Here is a 12,042-nt window from a genome sequence, read left to right as displayed (position 1 = left end):
GGATGTCTACCAAATGTGATGATACAGCACTTTTCAGCATTTAGTCTGAGTCCACTACTAGGAAGAGTTCATTCTGGAGGGTTTGGGTGAATTAATAATGACCCCCAGTTTGCATTCACCTGCAAAAGACAACCCTCAGTCTGCAGTCATCTACACATTTTCTTAGCCAGATGTGTAGACTGTTTGCTTGGAGATCTGAGAAGTAAATATTACAAAGGATAGGGTCCAGCAGTGAGCCCTGAGGGACACCACTGGTCATTTTCATACATGCTGAGAACAGCAGTATTGTCAATATATATGCCACTAAGATGCTAGGACAAACCAGAACAGGAACCAAAGTACATAACGGAGAAAGTATGAAGACTACAGAGATGAAGCAGAATGAATAACATGCACAAGTTTCACAACAACAAGTATGGGAAAAAATCAATCAAGCAGAGGTAATGACTCAGAATGTGACGAAAAAGGTGGCGGGGCAAAAAAATGTACAAGCTAGAAGTTAGATTAAGAGGCAAAACAAAGTACAATGGTGTAGAGGTGGTGTTGTAAAAACAACAACTGATGCACAAAATGCCAGCACCCTGGTGACATAAAACAGGTTGGAAAGAGTTAATGCAGTGTTGACAAACAACACTTAAGAAAATAAAACTTGTTGCTGGGGAGCAGCTGTATGAGGGAGAATGTCTGGAATTACTTTTTAACGAAGCACAGTAAACATAGGTGTGGCTGGAAGAAATACCATCACCCAAAAATGGTGGTAGCTGACACAATGCTAATTTTCAAAAATGCATGTAAGAGTTCTAAAAAAACAGTAAACACAGGATAAAAGCACAAGCCTCTGGATGATTTTATAGGCAGATTACATTAGCAGCAGGGAAGGCTACTTCTTGGCACCATCACTCTAGCTAAACAGTTTAAAAGCTGCCATTAAAGATTCCATCAGAAAATGGAAAACCTCTCAACTCTTAAGATAGAGACAAGGCCAGCAGTCACATTTTGTTCCACCTGTTATGCTAACAACAAGCTTGACACTACAGAGAATGGTACAGAGAATAAAAATGCAACTTAAGAGCCTTTAGTATTCAAATGAATAAATGCCTCAGCTAAGTTTCCTCAAGGCCAGGCAATTTATTAACTTTTTCTAACAGCAGCAGTTCTAGATACAGGGATAAATGAGTTATTTGAAAACACCTCTCCAAATCTCAAGGTGAAACACATAAAATAAATACAAGAAATAATGAAGCAATGCATGTCAACTTAGAGGGCAAGATGTAGTAGTAAGTAAAGGACAAATACGATACAGTAAACTTCTCTAATTGTAACAGACAAAATAATGGAACACCTGCATTAGACACCAAATTAAAACAGAAAAAACACGAGACTGACAAGCATATATTTAAAGAAATAAGTATAAGGAGTTAAGTGAGCCAGAACAAAATACTTCAAAGGCATCCACTGTTAGAAAACACACACAACATGATAAACAAGGGTCACAATCTGAAGATGGAGGTGAAGGGGTGATCAGGGGCAGTGAAAGCTTTTCACAGTAGGAAAATTCACAGTACAGCCCCTCGGTGATGAAGTGGGTGGAAATTGTGATGGAGGGGAGAGTGAAAGTTTTACTAAGAAGAATCAACACCTTACTCATCTTACAAAGGTTTGCTCACATTCAGTGACGTAAGCAGCCCTGTTCTGCTGTCAAGAAAAATATACATTACAGGAAGTACAAAACAGTTCAACAGTACAGAAAATAAAATAAGTCTGATACCTTTGTCTTCTTCTTTAGTGAGACCTTGACCCCATCTATCGACACTGTAATGCTCACTTTCTTTTTCTTAATGTTCTTGGCTTTAAATTCATACTGGAGCAAAACAAAAATGACCAAGATAAATTAACATAATGCCGGACAGAATCATGATTAAATCAAACAGAAAAATGTACCTAAACACACAGATAATTAAAAAATAAATACTGGTACATACCGTACAATTTCATGACTGCTTAAGCATTTTTCCTGATGACACATTACCGATGATATCAATACTAAAAACTTACACTTCCGAGGTATGAAAGACTACCCTTTCTGCTTTCCAAAAAGTCACAGAAAAAAGTTACTCTTAAAAAGGAACACAAAAAGTAGGTCAGCGGCAAAATGACCTTTGAGGATACAACCTTGCAAATTATCCATGTTTACATTTACGCAATAAAGTTTGTGGCTGCATTTTGGCAGGCTAACAGTCCTTATCAGCACAAGGTGTTGCCAAGTGCTTCTATCATCATAAAAGGACTCCCTCTTCATCTACCTCACTCAGTTATGAATAAAGTAGTTACTTAGGGTTTATACCTGTGTTCACAACTGGGCAGCAATGATGTAGAAATTGCACATATGTAAAATGCACTTTGCCAGTCAGGATTTAATATTCTTCTAACTCATTTCATAATCAAGAGTTTAAATTATCCATCACTGCTGCTGATTAAAACCACTTGAAAGCATGGCAATAGTTTCTCAGTCTGCATAGATCCTGGGCACTGCACAAACACAATGTTCAATCAGCACAGTATGAAAGATACCAATCTGCTTCAACATCAACTGTTAGTCCACAGTTACCCAACCGAGATGGTCACTACAAAGTCATTAATAAGAAGGCCAAGAAAACACTTGTAATAACTGCGTAGGTCCAAGAATCATGGCATCAAACAGACTCCTAACCAGTACAAACTGAGTTTACTCCTTTCAAACACTTCACTCTAACATATGTTAAGAGGTGAAATACAGCACAGATTAACACCGAAATAATAAGTGGATACCGGAGTATTCCAACACTTCAGAACTAAAAGACAAGGATGTAGGATTATGTTCCCTTTATGACACAACTGTGCCCCTTGAACCTTTGAAATAATGAAAGAAAATATTCTGATATTCAATCCCCAGGCCAATGAGACATACTTGTGATGGGTTCCTTCACCTGTAGGCTGACACTCTGAGTGAGTCTTTACAAATTCAATAGGGTAAAAAAGAGTGCACGTACCTCTTTCCATGAAGTTAACATGCACCAAGCAAATGCACTGGAAGAAGTAACTATAGGGATTTTAAAATGTATTATGTATTCATATTATTAGACTGCGGTGGTGGTGCTGCGGTAGTGTTGTCACCTCATAGTAAGACGTTGTCCTGTTCGATTCTCAGCTAGAGCGTCTTCTGTGTGGAGACATGCGTGAATGGGTGTACCTTCATTGAAGGTTGTGCATCAGGGCCGGCAACTCGGCACGTAAAAATCTACTGCCAATCATTAGTCGGCTGGAGTTCCACTGTGGCGACCCCTAACCGGGAAAAGCCGAAAGATACAAACAAAATTATTAGATGAACTCATCTAAACTAAATAAAGCCAGTCTTCTTGCACAATCCTTGCACATAACACTCTGAAAGAGATAATGACTGCTTGTTTCACTTTATTCCTTTTCCCACCAAAATTATAAACATTCTGTTCCTTCTTCTCATCTCACTAGCACTACTATTGTTTCTCTCATTCATAACCACAGTTTTTATATACATATATATATATATATATATATATATATATATATATATATATATATATACACACACACACAGTCATACATACATATATATAAATATACACGCACACATACATATATACATACACGCGCGCACACACACATATATATATATATATATATATATATATATATATATATATACATATAAAATATATCTATATATGATATACATACACACATATAGAAACACGTACACATATATATATGTATATATATATATATATATATATATATATATATATATATATATGTGTATGTACATATATGTATGTGTATATATATATATATATATATATATATATATATATATATATATATATATATATATATATATATATATACATTCATACACGGGTCTATGTTAAATATTTGAACATTCAAAATGTCGAACATTACATGGTCGAGACCAAATGTTCGACATTTGGATGTTCTAATATCAAGAAAAAAGAAAAACACACACCTCCCAACCCCCCCTACTTATATATACCAACTCCGAGACCACACTTCAGTGCAGAAAAGGGAAATTCTCCCTATCTGCACCGTACGGCGCCATTGAAAGTCAATCTTTGAACACTTGCAATTTCAAACGTTTGATCTCAACCATTTAATGTTTGAAATTGTGAGCGTTCGAAGAATTGACATACACCCTATATACACATACACACACACACATATATATATTTATTTATTTATTTTACATTTGTTAACCGGGGGTGTCTGACTGAGCCGAAAAGGCCCTTTTTCAGCAGAGGCCCGGGGAGAAAAGCTCCACAAAGAAAAATTACAGACACATTTAGTTATTTAGACATAATCAGTATACACACAAATTACAAGAGACATGTTTTTACAGTGGTATGCGGCACAAACAGTTACAGTGGAGAGAACAATCGTGTGTGTGTGTGTGTGTATGTGTGTATGTATATATATAAATATATATATATATATATATATTATATATATATACGCACACACAGACATATATAGATACAGATACACACACACACACACACACACACACACACACACACACACACACACACACACACACACACACACACACACACACACTGATCTCTCTCTCTCTCCCTAATATATAAACTTAAGAATGTAAAAACAACTCAAACCGAGGACCAAATGATGAGCACACATGAACACCTTGGTGCAGCAACATCAAGTCTCAAAGATTGGATAAGAATAAAAAACCACAAAAATAATTAGTGCTTTCATTCCACTTTACCTTTACAGAACTTCTTCAGAAATCATCAAATTAAGAGCATGCACCATTTAAATATCCCTCTTGAAATGTATAATAACCAGACATCATTTTGAAATTAACTTCTTTATGACATCAAGTCATTTAAAAAACATACTGCACATTCCAATGTTAAAAAACATATACACACAAAATCACATTGCAATACTTAAATGGTAAATAAATGAATAATTAATTATATAGTCAATAATTCTGATTTCATGGATTTCTAACATATAAACCTCCTCAAACTCTACGATAAGCTATCCAAATTCACTTTTAATATCAGACAGCATAGCTGCTCTTTAGATAAGGGAAATCTATCCACAAATAGATAAGCACCTAGACTCAACTGTCCCTACTAGAACTAAATATAATGGTAAGGTTAACACCCCCAATGGTTGTTCACTAGCTTAAATAAAGTCTGTAAAAGGCTGAGCAAAAAACTTCTTAAATCATACAACAGATATAAAATTCCTCATATGAGAGGCTACATTAAGAATATGGGTAAGTAACAGAAAGCTACTGTCAAGGTTAGTAAGGGGAATTAAGAACTTAAATGAGCTGCTGAAATGAAGGACAATTATAAGTCTGCCTTCTTCAGTTACATTAGGAAACTAAGAAATAATGCACAGCAGTGTTATGAACATCTTAAAACTGGCACTACACCACTCACACCCAATACACACAGCAAATATAGTAGCAGGCACATTTAGTGCAAACTTTACCCCTGAAAGAACTATCATAGCCAAATTCCTTACACATCCTAATATCACAATGGAACATGTACTAAAGCTGCTCTTTAAATTCAAAACTGCTACTTCTATAAGGCCTGATAATTTATTTGGATGCCTAACAAATAGTGACAGACATGCCGTTGTGACGTTCTCCCTGAAACAGTTTAACCTGAGGATTTCTCCTTGAAGTTTGGCAAACTGTAGTGATGATGCCTTTACACAAGAGTAGTCTTATCTCTATTCCAGGAAACTGTAGACCCATTAGCCTGACTAGTCTGATTTCCAAAGCCATAGAAAGCATCATATCTGACACCATAAACTATGATATCAAGAACTTTATCAGGCTAGATCCGCATCAGTTTTTCTTTGTCAAAGGGCGATCCTGCCTACTTCATTTAATTTACTTCTTTGAGAAAGCGGCTTAGGCTGTAAACAGTGGTCATTCTGTTCACACAGCTTATTTGGATCTGGCCAACACATTTGACATTATACCTTTGATTAATTATGTTTGCAGATAACTGCAAAATTTGCGTTACTGTCAAGTCTCTCTCTGACATCCATTCATTACATAAGGAACTAGACCTCATAAACAAGTGGTGTACGGAAAAGGGGCTAAAATAAAACAAATATATACAGTATTGTCACATTTGGTAAATAACTATCTCCCTTAATGCACAGTATAGCCAGCATCCCACTCTAAAAAATGTAGTCAGAGATCGTGGAACCGGGGTTGCTAATGTCCTCTCCTTCAGCCACCATGTAGCAGCAGTCAAAATCCTTCTATTTAGCAGAACATTATAATGTCTAATGATAGGTCATCCAGATCAAAAAGAAGTTATTATTCCTTTTTATGCGGCCCTAATTAGACCAGTTATTGAGTACATGGCCACCTTTGGGATGTACCTTTTTAGACATAATCAGCAATTGGAAAGGCCTCAGAGGTCCTTAACAAAGAAGACTGTTGGTGTAAATTCCCTGAGCTACCAAAAAAGGTTTGAAGCACTTTCCCTCTAATTGGCTTCTTATAGGCCATTCCATGGTCATCCACACCCTGTGCTCTGTGCCATTAGAGACCATATCTTCCTTGACCTCCTGCACCATTGCAAGTCAAATATCTCCAGTAACACCTGAAGTAGGGACTTAAAGCTTCGTCAGCATCATAAATAAAACACCCTGGAAAGACAAATTTATTACTCAACACCCACCCCACCTCTACAGCGAGTTAAAGAAAGTGACACCCTACAAGTTAAACAGAATAATACCCTAATAACCTTCCAATTAAACTGGATGACTGAATGGGTATCCATAAATTTAATCTGGGAACTGACTAAGAAGGGAGGATACAGCATGAAGCTGGTTATTGGCAAGGTGTAAATGTCTTGTGACTTAACTGCTTTGTATTTCCTAAGATCCTATGCTCCTATGACAGTTAATTATAGCACATAAAGACACAGGTTCTCAGATACAACAACATTTTTTCTGGTTTTAAATGAAGTTAAGAATTAAACATAAATAAAATGATTTTTCATACATTTATTATTTTATCAAATCATTTTGTAAAGAACAGCTTTGTTGAGTATACTTTTTACTAACATTTATGGTTCAGAAGATACCTGATTACTGATTATAACATTATTATTCTTACTAAGCTTTAAAATTTGCCTTTAAAGCTTAGTATGCAACACTGACGGTACAAAAGTAACAAAATGTACAATTCTCTTACGGATGCAGTTAGAGAGTTAGGAGAGTTGGTGACTCTGAAAAAATGCATTTCTACCTACCTGGCCTTTAATGACTACACAAAAAAAAGAAAACACAACTTAAAAAGCTGTTCATCTAATTACAGAATAATAATGAATGCAGTAGTGGCAGATCAGTATTGGTTTCCTCGCGACCCTGGAGTAAGGAGAAGAACTGATGGGAGAACAGCAGGTTCTAGAAGCACCCAGTCACACATGTAATGCCTCAACAAACACTGACAGTGTTCCAAAGATGCAGAAAAGTTTGCATAAAGCTCTGAGGTTATTCACCTGCAGCTCCAAAGGTGCAAATAAACCAAATGGTTAATGAGGATGAAAAACACATTTTTAAACTAAGTTCATGTGCATGTTTTATTTATCTCACTGGATTTAATAAAATTCTTGTGAATATTAACATATGGTCACATAACACCTCATTGCAAACCATATAACCATGTCCCAATACACTGTACCCATGTCATCACAAAACTCAACACAATGAGATCATTGGCGATTGTATCACAAGAAAGTAACCACAGTCATTAAATACTACACTGACTGACTGCACAGATTGACCAATACAATAAACATAAAAAGCACACCCAAATAAGTGATTTTGCAGGGACAGTTACTATGTCCCAACACCCCTTGCAACTAACTCAACAGTAACACAAAAACAAAGAAAAGAAAAGCATTGACAACAGATTATCCAAGTGTTTCCCTTTCACTACACTTCAATGATCTCCAGCTTGGCAAGTAAATGAAAAAATATCATTCCTCACTGATTGGATCTAATGACCCACAGTAATACATGTCGACTACAGCATTCAAGCAGTGAGACCCAGCTGATATAGATTTGCCAGTTGGATCCACAATGAAATGAACTTTCAGCACTTATGACTACGCACACACAAAGGTAACTCACACCCACACATTTCACAGCCCCTTGCACACACACACAACAACCGAAACACACACTAACATACACTACAGCCCATAACCTACACACTCATACAGACTTACCTGCACTTACATCCATTCATACACTGCAACAACAGAAGCTCTGAACTTCGGGATTTTGAATTTCGCGCTTTTTCAAAAACTAAAATTCGATATTTCAGTTTTTCGAGATTCTAAAGGGAGCATACATACATATATATATATATATATATATATATATATATATATATATATATATATATGGTTCGTATACATACATAGATGGATCTATCCTTAACCCTTTTTCCCATTTTGCACATGGGGTCAGAGTGTCACTTCAGCAGTGACAGTCATGTTCCTGATCCAAGGTTTACACCACCAGGTAACTAGCCCTGTAGTTCATTTGTACTACTCACTTGCACACACACTCTCACCTATGGCCAGTTTAGAGTGTCCAATCCACCTACTGCATGTCTTTGAAATGTGGGCGGAAACCGAAGTACCTAGAGGAAACCCACACGACCACAGGGAGGACATGCAGACTCCGCACAGAAGGCACCCAGGCCAAGACTCGAACCAGAGAACCTCTTGCTGTGAGGCGACAACGCTAACCACCGAATAACTGCGGCCATCCCATAGGTATCTTTAATAAATAATACTGATGGTAGAAAATTCCAAATAATAACTTGCCTTGGCAGATATACAAAACTACTGAATTCCTGTCCAGATATGACTGCATAATACAGTAGAATGCTGTCTATCCAGTAAGTTTTCTCAAGCAGATGCTAGGGCTCAAGAACAAAAAGAAACTACTGCTAAACCAGTGTGACGTGACACAAGTCAGTCTGCGAGCTGGCACAATAATAACAGATTCAGTCACAGGGTCATCGTTAAACAGCTTGGCCAGTGGTCATGAATTTATGAGGAGATGGCATTTGAATGAGATGTTGAAGTACACTCATTTGGTAACCTCCCTATAGTCCTTTGATCAGGCTTATTTTTAAATAAGTCTGTCAAGTAAATTTAAATGTATTTTTGCACAGAAACATTTCAGTTGACATATATTATAATGAATATAAGAAAGCTACCAACACCTCTCCCTTCCCACATATCACAAAAATACAAACATACTGTTTATCCCTGTATGCAAAAATATCATGTGCTGCATGTTTTATGTTCAAATTCTCTGTTAAGCAAAAAGAATCATGTCACAAACAATTTAACAGAGATTTTACAAACATAGCTTGCAACAGAAATGGATCTACACCACCCTCATGCTGAAACAGCAGCCTTTCTACTCTAACCCTACAATGCATGAACACAAACTAATTAAATTACATTACTCTGCAGAGCAATACTGGACTCCAAGAGATCCTATCATTAATTTCAAAAATCAAGCAAATATATCAGCAATGTTGCAGAAGTGTTTTATATCATAGCGCTCTTCCATCTCCGATGAGCTTACCTAACTGAGCAAATCTATAGATATATAAAAACTGTACAAGAAATAGGGTTACTGTCTCTAGCAGCTTGTAACAATGGAATATTAACATTTACTAATCTGATAATGGACTGGGAAAATAATTCACAGTCTACAGCAAGGAAAAAAAAAGAGTTTGAGTCCCAGAAGACCAACTTCTACTGCTATAGGCAAACTACTATTGGCAAAGATGTTGCCACAGATTGTAGCTATACACCAAACTCCTGATGTAGCTGCCTTCACACATACATATGGATATATTTATACATATGTATGTGCATGTGTAGGTATCATGCATTCTATCAACTCTTCATTAATCCACCTGTGAGTGGTGCTATATATAAATACGGAGATATAAGCGGGAACAACCCCCCTCATAAAGTTGTTGTTTTTCTTTTGGCTTTTCCCCGTTAGGGGTCACCACAATGGAACTCCGGTCCGCTAATGACTGGCAGTCGATTTTTATGGTGCCGAGGTGCCAGCCTGATGCCAAGCCTTCAATGAAGGCACGCCCATTCACGCATGTCTTGCGAACACCACTCAACCACGGAGAGGACATGCAGACTCCACACTGAAGGCGCTCCAGCCGAGAATCAAACGGAAGAAGCTCTTGCTGTGAGGCGACAATGCTACCACTGCACCACCGCATTGTATGACAGTTTAGGTGAAATACAGTGAGCTGTATTAAAACAGATTTTGATCAGGCTTTCAACCACTGTATTAGGTAAAATAAAGGTGTCATGCTTGTTATTGTGATTGCAAGCTACATGTGTCACCGAAAATTATTAGGTTCCCTTTTATGAAGAATAGTGATTTAATGGATTGCTAGATTGGCAGGCAGGTGTGGACTACTTTTGGTGTTGGCTATTGAGATTATAATCATACAGATTTACATACACCGTCATACATGCGGGGAAGGAAGAAGATAAAGGGTACACACACACATATATATATAGATATATATATATATGGATCACCTTCATTTGCCTGAAAGCTCATTTGCCCAACACTCATTTTTCCCAGACCAAATGACTGAAAGCTCATTTGCCTGAAAGCTCATTTGCCCGAAAGCTCATTTGACTGACAAGTAGTATTAGCAAGGAAATGGAATATGCCCCCCTCCCCACTGTAGTGCGACCCTGGAGATGCTAGTATTAAGAATGATGTTAATTTTTCTAACAAGCTCTATGAATACAATACTATTTTTGTAAATATTGACAAGGTTATGGACAAAATTAAAGAAAAGAAGAATAAGAAATTGTTAAGGGATGCTAAAGATTACGAAAGTGGTGTGGCTTATCCCTTAAGTGTAAATGGTTATGCCACTTCATTTCATATGATATTGTTACCTTTTGATGTAATATTGATGTAATATTGCTTAGTAACAGGAAATATATATATTCTAACTCCAGGGTCGCACTACAGTGGGGAGGGGGGCGTATTCCATTTCCTTGCTAATACTACTTGTCAGTCAAAGGAGCTTTCGGGCAATACTAGCATCTAATTTGTTCACAACATCTTGTAAAACAAGAAATGTCTTCTCATTGTGATTAAACAGCAATTGTAACAGTTCACATCCCTGGTGATTGAATAAAACAACCAGATCATTACGTAAATCACTGTTGAAAGTTAAGCCATTAGGAAAACACCAGTATCTAAGTCCTTTAGGCACTTGTTCGCACCTAAGACATTCTCTCAAGTATTGGTTTTAAATTTGAACCTTTTTCAACTTGAGACATTCTTTTTCAAGATTTTTAAACATAAAGTCAACAGTACCTTGGGTATTCTGATGGTTGCCATTATGAACAAAGCCCAGACTGCTAGTCTGATAAATTCGACATTTGGATGGCATCACTGAACAAACAAGGGTTCTGCTCCTTCTGGGTCTTCCGTTGCTGTAACCCCGAAGAAATGGAAGTACCTGGTTGTGTAACAGCAAACGCTCCTGTAGTACTGGAATTTTCTCGTTGGTTAGGGCTTCCTTGCCCTAATGGAATAGTAAAAAGGGAGTCTTGGAAACCAATAATCAGGGCTGGTTTCGATGGAACAACTTCACTGACCAAATGGTCAATTTTCTGACCCAGGCCCTATATGTGAGTAGGTAGGGTAGAGTGTGGATACCACATATCAAAAAATCCTTTTATCACTAACATGGCACTATGCTGGGATGTCTCAAACTCCTGACTATGAGTTAGGGTTCAGGATTAGGGGATTGGGTGACTCTCTGTATCTGAGATCGAAGAGAGGCCCAATGGCTGCTGATGGTTGTCTGCATGTGGTGCAAATATATATTCAAAGAAAAAAATACTTCATAAG

General features: G+C 37.1%; 1 protein-coding gene across 1 annotated transcript in view; it reads right to left on the bottom strand.

The window, feature by feature from the left end:
- LOC122813522 (carboxyl-terminal PDZ ligand of neuronal nitric oxide synthase protein-like) overlaps window positions 1–12,042 on the bottom strand; it is a 2,813,298-nt gene that overhangs the window by 1,608,527 nt on the left and 1,192,729 nt on the right. Inside the window, exon 3 of the mRNA XM_044085881.1 lies at window positions 1,769–1,861. Coding sequence (XP_043941816.1) covers window positions 1,769–1,861 — 93 coding nt within the window. The remainder of the gene's footprint in view (window positions 1–1,768; window positions 1,862–12,042) is intronic.

This window comes from Protopterus annectens, chromosome 10.part0, assembly GCF_019279795.1.
Source record: "Protopterus annectens isolate FY-2018-M chromosome 10.part0, PAN1.0, whole genome shotgun sequence".
Lineage (NCBI taxonomy): Eukaryota > Metazoa > Chordata > Ceratodontiformes > Protopteridae > Protopterus > Protopterus annectens.
Note: the sequence above shows the minus strand (reverse complement) of the source record. Positions and strands in the feature narration are given on the sequence as shown.